Source organism: Aulonocara sp. 'chitande type north' Nkhata Bay, linkage group LG10 (genome assembly GCF_057382095.1).
Source record: "Aulonocara sp. 'chitande type north' Nkhata Bay isolate Kocher_YH1m ecotype deep benthic linkage group LG10, A_spYH_male_GT1.1, whole genome shotgun sequence".
In the NCBI taxonomy this organism is placed as follows: domain Eukaryota; kingdom Metazoa; phylum Chordata; class Actinopteri; order Cichliformes; family Cichlidae; genus Aulonocara; species Aulonocara sp. 'chitande type north' Nkhata Bay.
In genome coordinates this window covers 11,639,324-11,657,518 of record NC_141353.1, presented here as the reverse complement: position 1 = coordinate 11,657,518, position 18,195 = coordinate 11,639,324, and the positions used below count along the sequence as shown (strand labels likewise).

The following is an 18,195-nucleotide window of genomic DNA, read 5'->3' as shown; positions in this document are numbered from 1 at the left end:
GTAAACGTCTTGTTTATCATCTTTCTCCCGTCTGTGCTGTCAGATGTGATGACAGTCAATCAGAGCAGAAAGTGAGCGAGACGGATTCCTGGTGTGACTGTGGATAACGGGACGTAGGGATGTCTGCGAAGGGAAAAAGGAAAGTTGGAACAAGAAGAGATAACGTCCACACGGTCAAGATTAATACTGGTCAGCGAGGGTAGCCTTTTTCTGTTGAGCTCTTGTTTATTAATAATGTTTGTTCACCTATTTTACCTGATTAGACCTCTCCTCAGGACTGACGGGGTGTGTAGAAACTAATTGGTGTCTTTCTCACTCTCCTATTGCAACCATTAAATTTGCTCCACTTCCCATCACAGATCCGCCCACGTATACTCTACAGTAGCAGAACGCTAATCAACCAGAACAAATGCTGCGAGTGTGTGGGTGGGTGTGTTTGATGGGTATGTTTTGATGGAGAAGTGAGTTTTATTTGCCTTTACTGAAATACAGACTTTTTCACTTCTCATTCGTGTCCGCCCAAGAAGCTCGTTTGTAATTCTGTAAACCAGAGGCTATTTAGGTCTGTTTCTCTGTGCGTATCCTCCTGGGTGATGCCACCGCTTATCGCGGAGGTGCTTCACCAGGCAAAGTTTATATAAAACTACATTTAAAAAACAAAAAAGGTCATTACTCACTAGGTATAACGTAAACAGCAACAGACCTAGAATGCCTTGTGGCGTTTCCATCCCATTAGTAATGCGCAAGCTGAGTAGAAGTTTCTGGCCCTGCTTCATTTATTTGTAATGTGCATGGAGAAGAGGACATTACAGTCAAAACTAATTTAAATTCTTAAATCAGATAGATTTAAAGGTGTATTACAAATATCTGTAAAGTTATGACCCTGATTAAGGATGTGATGTGATGCTGTCCAGAGACTGAGGGCGTCAGAAAGTATGCTGACCTTTACAAAGTAGTTTTGCCCCAAAGGAAAATCAAATTTTAACCTTCCAGACCAAGTTGTGTTTGTCTTAAACCGAACAGATATAGAAACTCAGTTGCTGTTTTTTAGAGTGCCACCATAAAAACGTTGCAGTTTTCCCAGCACATCCATATGCTTACATTATTAATTATAGATCCATCAGAGCACTTTTTTATGCAAGGTAGCTCATAATGTAAACAAGTTTAACTTCCAGCCCTGCTAAACACACTCAGTACAGACTTATATATATCTTTTTTTTTTTTTTTTTTTTTAAGGCAAAAAGTCAATCCCCTGATGCCCTATATCTACAGTCGTGATCCAGAAAACAGTGGTTGGAGACAATGGCACCTGTGTGCAATGAACTTCGCTCTCATTGTCTTTGAAACAGCTGCTATGAAGATGAGAACCAGGTCAAAGCAAGTCCTGGTGTGTTGCAACAGTCAAAGCAACAATAGGATGGAGTCAGTCCACTATCAGTTTGTAATTGGTCAAATTGGCAGTTAAAAGCAATCTGTAATCTGCCAATTAACTGTTATAAATTGCTCATCTGTTCCCATCTGTTGCAAATCTGTTGCTGTTTGCATACACAGAAATTCGCATTAAACAGAAATTCACATGAACTGAACCCAGCCAGTTGGCAATCTGTCTGGCAAATTTTTGCAAACCTTCACTAATCTGTCTGAGAGTGACTGCACTCAGTCCAAGTTGGACCAGGATTGTTTGGAGGCATGCTACCTCCCACCGGGCAACCTGTGCAATTGGCTTGCCATCAAAACTAGTCATCCATAGGTTGATAGTCTTGTACACTCAATGCAGTCAACCACCAGTTTGTCATACTCGTGGGGATGTTGCCGTGCTGTTTTTACTGTGACTGAATCAGAACAGCTGTTTCAAACAAACCCTGGTGCTGTACGTTTTGCAAAATGTGTTCAGTGTGGAGTTTCTCGTTGTTGCAACCTGGTCAATTACTTAATTATTTTCTACAAATAAAGCTCACTGCTTTCATTGGTATTGTTCATCTTCTAGCTTTCCATATCAATCCCAAAAGTGAAAAAGCAGCTTGGCAGTACTTCCTCATTTTATTTGGCTCCATCTACTCGATGCGTTTTAGCAGCACAGGTTCTCTGTCAAGGTGTCCTTGGTTGTGAGCTTTTACCGACATTTTTCCTCAATACTTGAAGTAGGGTGTTGTTTTTGCACTGCAGCAAAGGACACAAAGGACGAGAACTTTCTTTTTGTAATGCTGCTACCTAAACATTGATTCTTACAACTAAAATTCGGTGTATCGAAGTAAGTGGACAGTTTCTTTACTCTATATGTAACATGTTTAACTGTTCTGGCCATGCAAAACAACCTAAACAAAGTAACCTAATGGCATCCCATAGATTAACCCAGGCAGCAGTAAGCTGTTTATTTTGCTTTATCACATGCACTATATAGACAGCAGTATTGCGTGAGCCTATCTACACATTACACCTACAGGAGCATTTACGACATCCCATTCAAATTGAGCCTTGTGCAGCTACAACAGCTTCCACTCTCCTGGGAAGGCTTTCTACAAGATTTTAAAGTGTCTGTGGAAATGTTTGCCCGTTCATCCAGAAGAGCATTTCTGAGGTCAGACACCAACGTGGGACACTCACAATCTCTGTTCTCGTTCATCCCAACGGTGCCTGATGGGGTTGAGATCAGGGCTCTATGTGGGTCAATCAAGTTCTTCCACACCAAACTCATCCAACATTTCCTTTTTGGACCTTGTTTGAAAACTCCAAAAATTCATGGTCAACTGAAGCATTAATATTTTCCTTCATTGGAACTAGGTTTAGGCTAAAGCCCAAAAAACAATACGTGGTGTGTTAAAACACTTGTCTATAAACAGTTCCAACGAGTAGTCATTTCTGACAGTCCTGTTTTAGCATGTACTTCGTCTTCTTCCATCTTATCCAACAGAAAGCAAATAACAGTCTTTGGTTCAGATCCAGTGATTTCAGCTTGCTTGTCACCATCTAAGCCTTAGTGCCTCATCTCCCCTCCAGAAGAAGTTGGCTAAGGCTTAGAGCTGTTAATACCTCAGTCCAGCTGAAGTAATAAAAGATGTAGCTTAGATAATGCTGTCAACAGACAAGAATCTTCTTTCTTCGCTTATTAACCTCTCAACATCCACGTGTTCATGTAGACACCATTTAGCAGTGGGTTGCATTTTTAACTACATGCCAAACAAACAGTTTCAGAAACTATAAAATGTATCCTTCAGAGAAACACTCTTACATACCTTTTAGTGTTAAAGTCCTTTTGTTTTTGAGATGATAAGAATATATGTGGATCTTTACTTTACCCTAAACCCACAAAGTGAAATGTGAATCATCGTGGAGAGATTTTGGGCCACTCTTCTTTAGTTTTCATTTAGTTCCTTTCAATCAGAGGTCTGGACTTTGGCTGGGCCATGGTAACACCTTGATTTCTGCTGCAGATTTCCTGCTGTTCTTGGGATCATTGTCCTGCTCCTGATCAAACTTGTGGTCTGACTTTGGGTTGAATTTATGGTAACATTATAGTAACTTAAAGATTATGGCTTTGGTAATGCACACCTGAATGCTTCACACCTGCAAACAACCAAAACTTCTGCTTTTGTAGAGGTGCTCACACTTCCTGATGATCAGCTGTTCAGCTACATATGATTGACAGCATGTAGCTGTTATTTACCCCTCAAATGCAGAGTCTTGTGAAAACTTTCTTTATCACATGACTGCAGAGTTTCCATTATTCTTTTTAGGAATATACTTGGACTTGCCTCAAGGCGCATCAACATGCCTCGAGGCGGTCCAGTACACCATTTGCAACCACTGGATTAACCTACCATGACCCCAGCAGTTACAAAGGTTTGGCCTTAACACAGCAGCACTCCAGCTACAGCAGACTTTCCAGCATTAAGCAGACTGCAGTGCTCTTTAGACGGAAAATGTTCATGTTGTTGCAGTAAATGTTATATGCATGATCTTTCTATCTATATAGCACAATGGTATTCTTTGATCTGAACTGAATGAGAGGGACAGCGGTAGAAAGACTGTGAAGTGAAAATGAGAAAATCTGGAGAAAGAAAAGGGGGAGAAAAGGGGTGACAAAAGTATGGAGCGTGAAGATTAAAGAATAAGAGGGGGTGAGAACAAAAGAGACGCAAGTGACAGTGAAAGAGTTTGAAAGTATAAGAAACTGGGAGGGGGGGAAAAAGTATGGAAAAAATGAAAGAGGATCACTTTTGTCCGAAAGTCTGAGATGAATAGAGTGACAAAAAAAAGAGCGTGTAAGAGAAAAACGAGACAAAAGGGGATTTTGAAGAGAACTGAAATAAAAAGAGCTTCGTGTGATAGAAGCGAAGCTATGGAGACGACTTTGATGGGATTTAGGGGTCAAATAGAAAACGACAAATAACTAATAAGAGCATTTCAGTGGTGTTTGCATTGAGATGAACTGAAAGCATCAATCACTGCTGCTTCCTTTCTGAATCATTCGTTCAAATAATAAGAAAGTGATACTTTTACATCACTGATGCAATACATCGTTTCCTAGGTGACACTCCAAAGCCTGTCGTCAGGTCACTGTCCACACAACACAAGAGTCTATAGTCAGGCGTAGTTTTTCTTCCCTCTTCCCCTTTGTTGATGCATCTTTGGTGACAACTAGCCAATTGAGAATGAAATATGGCCCAAACTATCCAATTATGTCAGAAAAAGGCGAGCGAGCTCGTTGGTGCATGGCTAAAATCTAATCTTACCCTAATCTCTCCCAGCTCCTTGGCAGGTAGCAATCGAGGAATCAAATCCTATTTCAGGATATCATATTAACCCCTAACACATTTTCGGGCAGCCAGACACACATCCCAGCCAGAGCCGCCGCTTCTCATCAAGCCATAACCGTTACATCCATCTGCGTGGTAATACCTTGTCAACAGGATGTGTCTTTGCATCTGAAGAATGCCTTTGTGATTCGCCCGCACTGGCAAATTTGAAAGCGCAGCTTCATTTGTATCCCGACCAACTGAGAGATAAAGGGAATATATGTATGAAGCAATATAAAGGAAAGCGAATGCAGGAGGGGAAGAGAACAAAAAAGCAGAACAGAAACAAAATGGGAGCATCAGTGAGAAGAACTTTTTCTCCCTTTGAATGAAATAACACGTGAAGGTCCTCATGGAAACTTTGGTAGACTTGCATTAGCCTGATCTGTCCCTCGGTTCTTCGTGTATCTTGTAGCGCTTCGCTGTGCACGGTAGCGTAATGGGACTGGGACTGAGACCATGGTGATGGACAGAAACAAAAAAGGTTAGAGACAGTCGGGAACCCAGCGTTCCCTCCAGTAACTCCAGTAACTCTTCTTCTGCCTGTATTGATTACATTTTTATAATTTTAACGTTGTTAGCACCGTTAGACACTCTAATGATGACGCAAAGGCTTCGACAGGCAAGTAAAACCAAAATAATACTGAATACTAAACAGTTTTTTAAAAATCCTAATAAATACTTAAAATATTAAAGCCAGTAAAGAAATTACATCCGTCTTCCTGTACCGTGTATGTTCTGGAACAGCCAGAAGGGCCCACCTGCTGCCTTTGAAAATGAGGCTAGTTTCTGCCTGCTTTCCCTGCGACTGCACCTCCTCTTGTAACCACACGTGTTAGGTGTAGCGTGAAGCTGGAGAGACCGGTGGAGTTAAACAATATCGAGCTGATGACATGTTGTGCTGCCGTAAGTGCAGTAAAACCTTTCCAACAAGCATCAGACAGAACATCACAGCAGCGAAAGCAGGAGAGCGAGACGCAGACGGGAGCGTGTTAGCCGTCATGTCAACTCTCCTGACCACAGTTTGTGATTCGGTGAAAAACATATTGTAAAGGAAAAGCTGCTGGCAGTGCGCTGCTGCTAATCCATGACACAGTAAACCATGAGCAACATAGAACTGAACTGAATAGATCAGCCCGTGGTCACGATATCCAAACCAATCCAAATATCAGCTCAGTGCATCCCTACTAACAGGTTCATCATTTTAACTAGGCCTAATAAAACAAACTGAAAATGAAAGTGAGTCTGAATAGAACTGAATTCAGTCGGCTTCTATTTAAACCCCACAAACTCCCACGACTCCAGGACACACGCGCGGTCTTTTCCAACACCTAGAACAACAGTGTAGAGTCACAGAAACAAACCAACCCCCACATCACACAGTTCTCCCCCAGCCTATGTAACCTCAGAGAGGTGATTGCTGACTCGGTCCAGCTGCCAAATGAGGGTAATGAGCAGCAGGTGCGTCCTGGAGAGAGGGCAGAGTGAAAGAGAGACAGAGGGGTAGGAGGAGCAAGAGACGAGGAGGCGGAGAGAGAACAACACCACACCCACACAAGGGCAATTTCAAGAGGAGGGCCCACTAGGGCCGTAACATCCCCGTGTGCTGATGGTAGAATGATGAACACAGGGAGGAAGCCAGGTGCAGCCATTTATACATACAGGTTGGGATGATGAGGGCAGTGTAGAGGATTAACAGTTTACACACTGTAGAAATGCAATTTCTTTATCGAAGCTAGCAGTGAAGCACACCTGTTCGTCATCAAATAATGAAACACAGGGCGGCTCCATCTTAAATCACCTGATAGGTCACATGACCACAACCAATGGGAATAATATCCAATCAGAACCACGTCTTATAGAGGACAAACAGCTGATCAATAATCTAGGAGTAATACATATCTCCTCGGCACAAAAAATCAGTGCTGAGAAAGACGCCAGCCTCACGGCGGTGACGATGTGCGCTGATTCTTCCTGTTTTAAGGTAAAGAAGAAGAGCATGAAGAGATCATATGGAAACAATCAAGATGCAAAACTATAGAAAACAGAATAAATAACCACACACAACAAAAACTCTGTGAACGTCCTGAATTTGAGCCTTACTTCAAGACGTTTTTGCTGCTGCAAAGAGACACAGCCTTGATAGTCATGTGACAGCGGTGCGGGCCAATAGAAGAGAAGGGGCCAAACTCCAAAGCTGTCCCACAGATTAATTTTCAGACTGCTTTTTATGCTTTGGACAGATTTAAACACTTGCTTGAGGCTCAGTGTGAACGTTCACAATGAAAGGACTTGACCTTAAAGGTGCTTTAAAATTACCTGTTCCTTTTGTATTAAATAACTCTCACGTGGACGTCCGCTCTGTCTCGTGTTTTTATTGTCCTCTAGAGTACTTCAGCACGAGGCAACAGCGCTGCAGAAACTGAAATTATAGAGCAGAAGTCACGGCGCTGCCAACCAAGCTGACCACTGTGATCTGTGAAGAAATCACAGATTCAATGAGCGCTGCCTTCAGCTCTTTCTCCTCTTCTTATATCCCATCTGCCCTCCTCTCCATCTCCAATCTCCTCTCCCTTCTCTCGCCTCGCTTTCATTTGCCGTCTTCTCTCTCCATCCTCACCCTGCCCCTCCTCCTCATCCTCATCTTCTTGCCTCAATTACCTCGATCTTCATTCACCTCTCCCTGTCACACCAGGTTCTGATCTCCCTCCTTTCATCCCTCATTCGTCCTCCCATGTCACCCTTTCTTTTTGTTTCATTAATCCGAGCCTAAGCAGTTTGAAAAAGAACAAAACTGCAACAACAAAAAGAAATATTTATTCAGCAGATAGCGCCATGACAAAAGAGATCACGACTCAAGGTGGCCTCCCTCTGCAGGCACATTTAGCACATCTGAGCATTATCACAACCAAGAGAAAAGAATTAAGACAGCACATCCAAGCCCTTATTTCCCCTCCTCCCCCCTCTGTCTGTCCTCTCTAATATCACACCCACTCCTTTCTTCTTCCTCGCTGTCCTCCACACCTTCTGCTCACACTGATCTTGGTAATTGAGAGGATGGCCTGCTCTCCAGCAGAGTGTACGAGTGACCAATCATAAAGCCCCGCGAAGCGATCAGCAGCACTCTTACTGCCCCAGATTGCCATTTAACCTATGATTTTCTATGTAGCACAAAGGCAGCCCGTTCCAACTCAACATAGCTTACACTATATTTATAACACCAAACAGCTCTGACCGCTGCAAACGGTGGCAGCTAATCAGGCGAAGGCGCCGTGGCCAAGGACAAAGGAGTCAGGCGCAGCCAACGGGGAGCGTGCAGACGCCGCCTGCAGGCTTCGGTCTGTGCAAGTTTACAGTCGATGTCATTAAAAAAAACACACCAGTTGTTATCTGAAGGCAGACAATATGAGGAGGAAGTGTGAAGAGTTATTAACCTTTGATTGTAGTTGTAGATATGAGGCAGGGCCGAGAAAGGAGAGAGAGGAAATGAGGATGTCCAAAAGTGGAATGGAAGACATGAAAGAGAGCGAGATGAAACTGTATTGATCGCTGTGGGGAAATGAGGCGGTGGCAGCCGCGAAACTAATAGGCGACAGCAAGGAAATAAAGGTAAGAGTCAAAAGACGAATAACAGGCAGAGGAATATATTATTATAAAGTGGAAGTACATAAATATCCCACAGCCTGATGGAAGGATCACATTAAAGAAGCATTCTTCACTTTGACATCTGTTCTGTACACACAGCTTCTGTTTTAAGTCTGGATTTTTTTTAAATATGAAAAACACTTTATATTAGAACGAGAGGCGAGGAGATGGGAAAGAGCATGAGACAAAGTTTCAATTCGCAGGGGTGGTGAAGAGGAAATGAATACGGATACAAGCCGGGGAGAGAGAAATATTTCATTGTCTGACTCCCCGAGGAGCAACCTGGGAGAATGAGCGGAGATGAGAGAGGAGGAAGGCCTTTAGAAGGAGTAATAGAGGAGGATTTCTTTTTATAACCTGCCTTCCACTGACACAGAATATGTCTGAGGTCCTTTGAACGCTGAACAAACTTCTTCGTCTTGCGGTGTATTCATTTTTATTTATTTATACAGGACAAGGACGAGCAGCAGCCTTTGACCTTTGGATTATTTAAAGTCAGTTTCCGTTGGATTTCCCTCAGTATCTCCTCGTTCCTGCCTCTTTCTTGTCTTTTCTGTTTATACCTTCATCCTTCTTTACCTTTAATGTCTCTAGTCTGTGTTTAGTATTTGCTTTACGATTGTTTTCTACTTTGAAGCTTAGTTTTCTTTTCATATCCTGTGCAGATTTTACTTGTTTCATGGTTTTCACTTGTGTCTAGTCCCACTTGCTGTTATTTGTCAATCAACCTTCAGTATATAAATATTCCTGTCCTCCTTCTTGTGTCTACCTCTTGTGATTTGTTAGATTTTATGCTTTTTATATTTCTTTATCAGCACCTTTTGTTGGAATTCGCTCCATCACGTGTTCTGTATTTTCTACTTTCACCTCGTGGCAGAATTGGTAGCAGTGTGGTTTCCTTGCATGGACTCAGCTGTTAAATGTGGTCACAAATTAAAATTAGAGGTTTTAGGAGCTTACGATTTAGGAGGTTTGCCTGCTTTGTATCCATGTGTTTGGGATCTTTGTCCTGTTAGAACACTCATTTGTGTTTCAACCATCCTGCTGTTGATTTGAGGTGAAGTTGTCCTCCTTCATCATTCAATCCACTTTGTGCCAAAACCACTGGCAGCAAAACATCTGTAGAGCATGATGCGACCCCCCACCATGCTTGACAGCTAGTATAAAGCTCTTGGGTTTGAAAGCCTCACCTTTGTTCTAAAAGAATACATGTTGTCATTGTGGCAAAATATCTATTGTTGTGCCATCTGACTGTAAAACTACATAAGTACACTTTAAAAGTAGAATGGGAGGCAGAGCCTTCAGTTTTCAGGCCCCTCTTCTGTGGAACCAGCTTCCACTTTGGATTCGGGAGACAGACACTATCTCTACTTTCAAGATTAGGCTTCAAACTTTCCTTTTTGCTAAAGCATATAGTTAGGGCTGGACCAGGTGACCCTGAATCCTCCCTTAGTTATGCTGATTCTCATGATTCCCATGATGCATTGAGTATTTCTTCTTCACTCTCTGCACTGAATCATATCTGTTATTAACCTCTGTCTCTCTTCCACAGCATGTCTTTATCCTGTCTTCCTTCTCTCACCCCAACCGGTTGCAGCAGATAGCCCCGCCCCTCCCTGAGCCTGGTTGGAGGTTTCTTCCTGTTAAAAGGGAGTTTTTCCTTCCCACTGTCGCCAAAGTGCTGCTCATAGGGGTCATATGATTATTGGGTTTTTCTCTGTATGTAAGGGTCTACATTACAATATAAAGCACCTTGAGGCGGCTATTGTTGTGATTTGGTGCTGTATAAATAAGATTGAATTGAATAAAACACTTAAGCTGTCAACAGGAAAGCTAAACGCCTTCTAATATCTATCAAGCCTGAAGGTGTTGATTTTGGAGCAGGGGCTCCTCCGACTTCTAAGCAAAGTGATGCGAGTAATACATCGTCATCAACTGATAGCGTTTTGACCTAGAAGTCCATGAGAAAACAGGAGTGAGCTCTCTTGATACATAACTGTATTATACGCATGGCTGATAAGTTTATATCCTTAATCACTAGTTTGAAATCCTACTGAATGCAATACAATGGCTATGCTGTAATTTATGTTCCCCGTTAGAGTCAAACAGATGATCAAGCACGCTATGCTTTAGGGTGGGACTCTCTTCTGAATGAGTTGCTACAGCGTCTCCGGTTTTTTAGCCACATCCACCAACTGACGTGACTTTTATGTTCTGAGTGCTACCAGAGTTGACAAGGAGCTGAAATACAGTTGGTCAGGTTCCAAAAAAGTGGGTTACTTAGTTTGAAAACACTCATCGTGATACTCCGTCATCAAACTTGCACTCAAACCCTGAATTTGAGAGGCGATGAGAAAAGTCCGAAGAGTAATGAGGAGCTGGATGTTCTCAGTCATCGGCATTCAGGGCTTTTTTCTTTGGCTTGAAGAGGCATTTCAGTATTCTCCGAACCACCTCTATGGGATCAATTTTTACTCCCTTGTTTTGCAAAGTGTAAGATTAAAGTCTAGTCCATGCTCTCTTAATGTCCAGATACAACAGTTTTAAATTGTGTTGTCTCTAATCTGTTTTTATTTGCCCTCCAGTGACACAGCTCGCTGAGAATACAAATCGATCACGGCAGGCAAAACCTATAGAAATGAGCACGGGGCTGATATACAGTAATGAGGGATTCGTCAGAAATGTTCAGTAGCAGAGAAAGGAAGTTAACCGAAGGACTGATTCACACCATCTATACAGAGCACATCTTTATAAGAGCGCTTATCATAAAGACTAAGCACGCGGTCAAGTCAATCAGCCACAATGACATTATGTTATTAACGACTATGTATTTAATTAATTACCAGCCTCTGTTCAATGTGCAGTAATTAATATGCAGTGGGGATTAACCCTTGTGGCAGAGATCAAGGGATAAAGCAAAGGAAGCTGAAGTTTCAATTTGGTAATTCGCTCATTTGCCTGGAACAGAGGTTTCTTTAGTTCGAGCTCACTGGTGTTACAAATACAGTAACTGCTGGGATTTTAAATGAAAAAACAACATGTCAGCATGGCTTCTTAGTTTAATCAAACTACTTTATTACCAAGGGTAATGTCAGGGACATTATAATAGGAAATAATTACCAATATTCTCACCAACTTCATTACGTACACCTTGCTACTTCCAGGTTGGACCCCCTTCTTGTTTCTTTAAGTCTTTATGAAATGCAACGCGATGCTAGAAACATTACTCAGAGATTTTGGTCAGTATTGACATGATAGCATCACTACCAACACGTGCTGCAGATTTGTCAGCTGCACATCAACGATGTAGCTCTGCCATTCCACCACATCAGAGATGTGATTGAGTTCCGGTGACTCTGGAGGCCAGTTTTAGATAGCCAAGCTTTGTGATACAGAGTTATAAAGACGTAGACGTGGTCACCAACAATACTCAGGTACGCTGTGGTGTTTGAAGAGGCTCAGCTGGTGGGATCCAAAAAATATCTCCCCACATCATTACTCCACCACCCTGACCTGAAACTACAAGGCAGGATGGATCCATGTTGTTTGTGATAAATTCACCACTGAATGCCACAGAAGGAATTGAGACTGGTCTTCATGTCCTTGCTTCCCGAAAAAAATGCCAATCAACAACTGTCCAGTGCTAGTGTCCATTTTTGCTTTTCCTTGGCTGAGTTACTGTAGCTCATGGGGTAGAGCAGGTAATCTGGTGGTTTGAGCCCCGTTTGCCAAATATCCTCGGACTTGCTCTCCAATGCGTCCTTTGGAGTGTGAGTCTGTGTGGATGTTAGACAACAAGCACTTAAGCATAGAAAAAAGTGTTTGTATGTATGGGAGTGAGGTATGTTGTATAAAGTGCTCTGGTGCTCAGGTAGTGTGGAAAGCGCTACATAAGAGTCAGTCCGTTTACCAAGTAGACTGCAACAAACTATCAAAGTGTGACTGAAAACAAAGCTTTATTCTTTTCTTTTTAAACAGGTATATGTGGCATCAGCACAAGCAGGATTTTCTATTTTTAATGCAAGAATGAATAACCTGTTCTAGAAGGACTTTAGAATAATAACACAATCGTACGCATATAAAAAAGTCAGTACTGTAAATTTATCTTTGTCTCCATATTAAACTCCTCTGAACTGACGTCCTGTCATTTGAAGAGCTTTAAGCTACTTTGGTCATGAAACGAAGAAAATCCTGGAATTTCTTTCCTCCCAGATAACCCGACGCCGAACTCTGAAACTAAAGTGAACTTTGCTGCTGGTTTTCTTTCTTGCCTCTTTCAACATTTCCATCTGGTGCAACTGTAGTACAGCGCCTCAGTGTTCTTTGTTCTCGGGGGAACGCAGGTCACCACCCAGGTGAATTTATTCATTAATGATGCCAGGAGCAAACTCGAGGGATGACACCAGCATCTAGAGATTGTTAGCACACATGGGTTCATCTACCATCTTATTCTTGTGCTTCTTCTGTAATCTCTGTTACTCTCACCGATGCAACTTGCATGACTTTACTCCCTGTTGTGATTTTTCTCATATAGATTTCTTATATATTGCATATAAACAGTTTCAGAGTTCTGTTATATGGATTTTCAGAAATTTATAGTGTATTTTTTTTAAACTTTCTTCTTATTTCTAGCTTTTCTCATCATGTTTGACAGGAAGGAAAAATGTGAAAATACAGGTGTGCACACTTTTAATTTACTTTGCAGTTTTTTGCTCAGGTGAATGTTTAGTAGTACTTAGCTGAACTGCAGAGCTGGGTAATAGTTCCTCACTGCAATCGATGTTTCTACACCTTTCACATAAGTATTCCTGTAATTATTTGTGCATTTTAAACTTAAAGCGGAGTGTTCAAGCAGATACACAACTTCCAGTTCAAGACTGTGTATTTAAAGAGTGGAGGAGTTCGTTATAATCTTAGCTTTAAAATACAGTTAAAAGAAACTTTAGAGGGTAATTTACAGTAGACTAAAAATATGCACAGAGCCAGTGATTAATCACACTTTGCAAGTCATATAGAAGCTTTGATTTATGAGTTTGTTTCTTACTCCACCACCACCGCCAAAAAACTCTTCAGCAATGCCGTCTCCGAGTAGTTTCTGTTTTACCTTTCTACTTTATAAACGAGAATCCCTGCTGTAATAAATAAACCAGTCAACACATCATGTTTATCTGGGTTTTAAATGCATGAAAAAAGATTTGGAAACAGAGTCTCAGCTGAGGAAATAGTGAAAACATGCTTCAGATTAACACTCTGAGTGCACAGAGGCTAAAGCTACGGCCACACGGGGGAAACAGTGGTTGGAGATAGCAGCACTAAAGTGGTTCCTTTGGATCTGTGACCACTCCGTCGGCTGCTGTCTTCATATGATAATAAAGCAGTAAATACACCATGGCTCCAACACCATTGTGAAGTTTGCTGATGACACAGTGGTTTACCCAACACCACTGTGTCATCAGTTGTTGGAGATGGCACCCAGCCATCTCCAACAACGATGAGACGGCCGACATGGATGAAGTGAAGAATCTGGCATCGTGGTGCCAGGACAACCACCTCCAGCTGAACGTCAGCAAGACCAAGGAGCTGGTGGTGGACTTCAGAAGGGGTCAGCACAGAGACTACAAGCCCATTATCATCAATGGAGCTCCAGTGGAGAGGGTGCAGTCCTTCAAGTATCTTGGTGTCCACATCTCCTCAGACCTGACATGGGCTGCCCACATTCAGGTCCAGACCAAAAAGGCTAGGCAGCGCCTGTATCACCTACGACAACTGAGGAAGTTCAGGGTCTCTCCAAAGATCCTCAGGATTTTCTATACAGGCGCTGTGGAGAGCATCCTCACACAGAACATGACATCGTGGTTTGGGAACAGCTGTGTGAAGGACCAAAAAGCTCTCCAGAGAGTGATCCGTACAGCAGAACGCTGCTGCAGGATTGCTCTCCCCCCGCTTCAGGACACCTACACCAGGAGATGCCGGACTAGAGCAGCGCAGATACTGAAGGACCCGTCCCATCCTGGCAACAAACTGTTCCAACTTCTGCAATCTGGTAGAAGGTTCCGCATCTTCCGGGCAAGGACAGAGAGACTCAAGAGGAGCTTCTATCCCCAAGCCATCCGTGCCCTAAACACACACACCCGCCCTCTCACATCATCTATAATTGACTGAGACAGGACTCTTCCGGACACTAAACCAAGGCACAATGTACATTTCAATTCCTATATATTCCATATATAATATATATATATATATATATATGTATATATATATATATATATATATATATACATACATGTCGAGGAGCGTGTTATACTTGTATAACTATGCATGTGACAAATAAAGAACCTTGACCTTCACCTAAATAGGCGGAGCCAACAGCTGTCGCTCTCATCGGTTTGCAATTGAATGAGGTCAGTTTGGCAATTACATGCAATCTGTTTATGATAACTTTGCAAAATTTGCAATTCTGTTACTGTCTGAATCATACTCAGTATACAATATTCGGAAATTTAGTTGCTGCAGGATAGTAATTTACCTGAAGAGTTATACATAGGCACGCTGCATTCATGCATTTATACAGGAATACCACAACACAACTAGATGCTACCAATTGAAACGAGACCCTGTTCCCAAGAGCTGTGTTGCAGTTGAGTTGTGCTCATCGGCACAGACTGACTCTGCTAGAGATTAGCTGGGTTGTGTTTGCAGTCTGTGTATAATTTATAGATGATAAAGGAATTTTTTAATATGTTACCAGCCTGAATTGGATCACAATTGTTTGGAAACAGGTTGCCTCCCAACAACCAACCCAAGGTGGTTGTTGCAGCTGCTTATAATAAACTCTCCAGCCACACCAAAAGGCCTGAAAGACCAAAGACGGCAGCTAAACTCAATAACAACGTTGTTTCCAACAAAAACGCATTCACAACATTTAACCAAGTTAAGAACACTCAAAGAGGTGGGCCTATCATTGTTATGGATAAATGAGACGCCCTCATGAACACAGAAGCTTTACAACACAAACCACTGGTTTTAAGGACAGATGACACTTTCCAAAGAAAACCTGTAAAAGAACCTGTTTCAGAAAAGTTCTGGAAAAAATCTTTGGACAGATGAAACCAAGGTGAAAAAATATGAAGTAGGAGAGAAACACTCACATTCTCAGTATACTGCATCACCTGTTAGTTACGGTGGATTTAGTTTGTATGTGTGGCTGCCAGTGGAACTGCTGATAGAAACAGGATGACTTCTGATGTGTACAGAGCTGTTCTCTCTGCTCAGACTCAGAAAACAGAGCAAACCTGATCAGACAGCAAATAACGACCCAAAACAAACTGCTAAAGATCCATGGTTTTGGATTCTTTTGCGTCAAAAGATCCAATCCACGAGTTTCTCAGTGCAAAGAAATGGGATATTCTTCGATTGTCACGTTTGTCATCTGATTCGTATCCAGCAGAGCAGGTTTTGCATTATTAAATAGCAAACAGAATGCAGAGAGACCCACAAACAGGGAACAACTGTGGGTGACTACAGTCAAAGCCTGACGGAGAACATCAAGCGAGGAACCTCAACATTTGGTGATGTCCATCATTTGTAGACTTCAGGCAGTCGCTGACTGCAAAGAATCCACGTATTCGTTAGCTACGCTTCATTCAGAACAAAACCTCGCATTCTCTCGTTGTGGTATCAGCTAAAACCTTCCATGTGGAAAAAAAACCATCACGTATTTTATCCACAACCAGCGTGGTGACAGGAAGACAGGAAGTGTACAGAGCGCTCCTGTTTAGGTTTGACTGTCGTGAGGCGTTCTGACATCTCTGCAGCTTCCTGTAGAGATCGGCTTGTGCCTCTGAGTGGTTTTGTCAAGATGTGAAGCCGAGTGGGCTGATTTTTTTTTAATCCTCATGCAGAAATTTTGAACAGCCACAGCATGCAGAGAGGGGCCGTAGTGTTCGAGTGTCAGATCCACTTACTTTGTGCTCCATTCACAGCACTGGTTTCAGAGTGGCTGTTCTCACGTTTTTCTTCAATTCTTCAGACTGTTTTTGTTTTTTCATTACACGTAAGTTCAGGTCACTGTGGAGGAACCGCAAAGACATAAAAATGGGTAATAGAGTACTGTGCGCACAAGTCTTGATTTAGCCCTCATGTTTTAAATATTTAGCTAGAAAAACATGAAACGTGTGCAAACACAGATGGAAATAGAGGATAAAAGGCAAAAACAGAGCTTGTACAATTCTAACAAGCTTGAAAGTCAATATTTGGCTTGACCACTGTTGCTCACTCAACACTTGGAAGCAAAATATAGAGATAGCACAGTACTCTACATCCACTTTCAACTTTTTTCCCAATTTGTAACTTTTCTGGACATCTTGAAACCTGTGGCTTATTCTAACTACAAATTGTTGACGTCTTGGTGAATTAGGTATAAAACAAATGTTGGTATAATTTAAGATCATTGAAGGGATTGAAGACATGTTAGCAGCGATTCAAAGGTCTGGAACCTCCACTGTCATTCACAAATAGAAGTGGATAATCCATTCATTTGGTTTTTCTGTTAGCTGAACAGATGCTCCACGTACCCAAAACGGCCTTCACATAATTCTATACAACTGTTTATTCATAGAAACAAATATTTACTGGTAAAAGTAATGCTGTAAGTGTCTGTAATGCAGTAGTCTAATGAGCAGATTTCCTTACATAAATATGTTAGTTTGACGTGAATCAAGTTTTTAAAACGTTTCCACTTTCAGTCTGATACTGATGAGCACTGGCTGTGGGTGTATTTACTAATAGAACTTATACAACTGCTGAATTTAATCTTTATTTTCTGATACATCTGTTAACTTGGTGCTTGGTTTCCATGTAAACCTTGAAGGCTCCTGTGCCATATGTATCATGTAAACTATTCACCACCCATCACACATGAATCGGTGCTCTTCCTTACCCTGTTAGAGTTCACTTCAGCCCCTCACCCTGAACGTTGTACCTGCCGTTTGTAAGCTGCTGCCTCTGTATGTTTCCAGGCTGGAGTCTCCCACCCGCTCTCTGCTGATGGAGGCCCCGAAGGGAATCCAGATCCTGGCTGAGGCCGGAGACATCCAGGCCATCTGCAGGAGCGAGCTGCGACTGGAGTCCAAAGACGGAGAGGTACTGTGTGTCCACCGAAGCAGGGGTTTATGGGGTTATGTTGGGTTTAATACAACTGGGATGTTATTTTCTGCATTTTGGCATGAGATCTCACCACACCAGGGTCTCGGGGTAAGAATAAGTCTGACGAGTCAAGAAAGCCAAAGAGTCAAGAGTTCAGACCCTGTTAAACCACAATTAAACATTTTACCTAAACTATCTGTTGCAATTTATGGACCCACTTCTAGCTTGATTTCTGCAGAATTAGTATCTGCAATTTTTGGTTGCTTGCTTACATGTGCAAGTGCAACATAATGTACAATATGACATATTTTTCTGAAGAGTGCCTTTGAATCAGAAAGGATCTCAGCATTTTTTAAAAACCAAAAAGCCACTAAAAGTGGAATTTTTGTGTTTTTTCTTCACAAAGATGAGAAAAAACTTTTCAACCACCAACTGCATCTATTTGCATTGACCTCCATTCTCAAGATTCCCAGGAATGAAACTAGGCTGCTATTTTTATAAAATTCTGAAAGATATTTAAAGACAACACCCACACTCCATCCACAGCCTGTTTACCACGCTGTCATCTGGCAGATAAACACAAGTATCTGCTGCTGTACCACCAAAC

At 42.0% G+C, this 18,195-nt stretch overlaps 1 protein-coding gene across 4 annotated transcripts in view; it reads left to right on the top strand.

Annotated features, from left to right (window-relative positions):
• sgcd (sarcoglycan, delta (dystrophin-associated glycoprotein)) overlaps positions 1 to 18,195 on the top strand; it is a 425,600-nt gene that overhangs the window by 396,991 nt on the left and 10,414 nt on the right. For all 4 annotated transcript variants that reach the window (XM_086308254.1, XM_086308253.1, XM_086308252.1 and 1 more), the window contains one exon: positions 17,462 to 17,585. In XM_086308254.1, the coding sequence (XP_086164380.1) occupies positions 17,462 to 17,585 (124 nt within the window). The remainder of the gene's footprint in view (positions 1 to 17,461; positions 17,586 to 18,195) is intronic.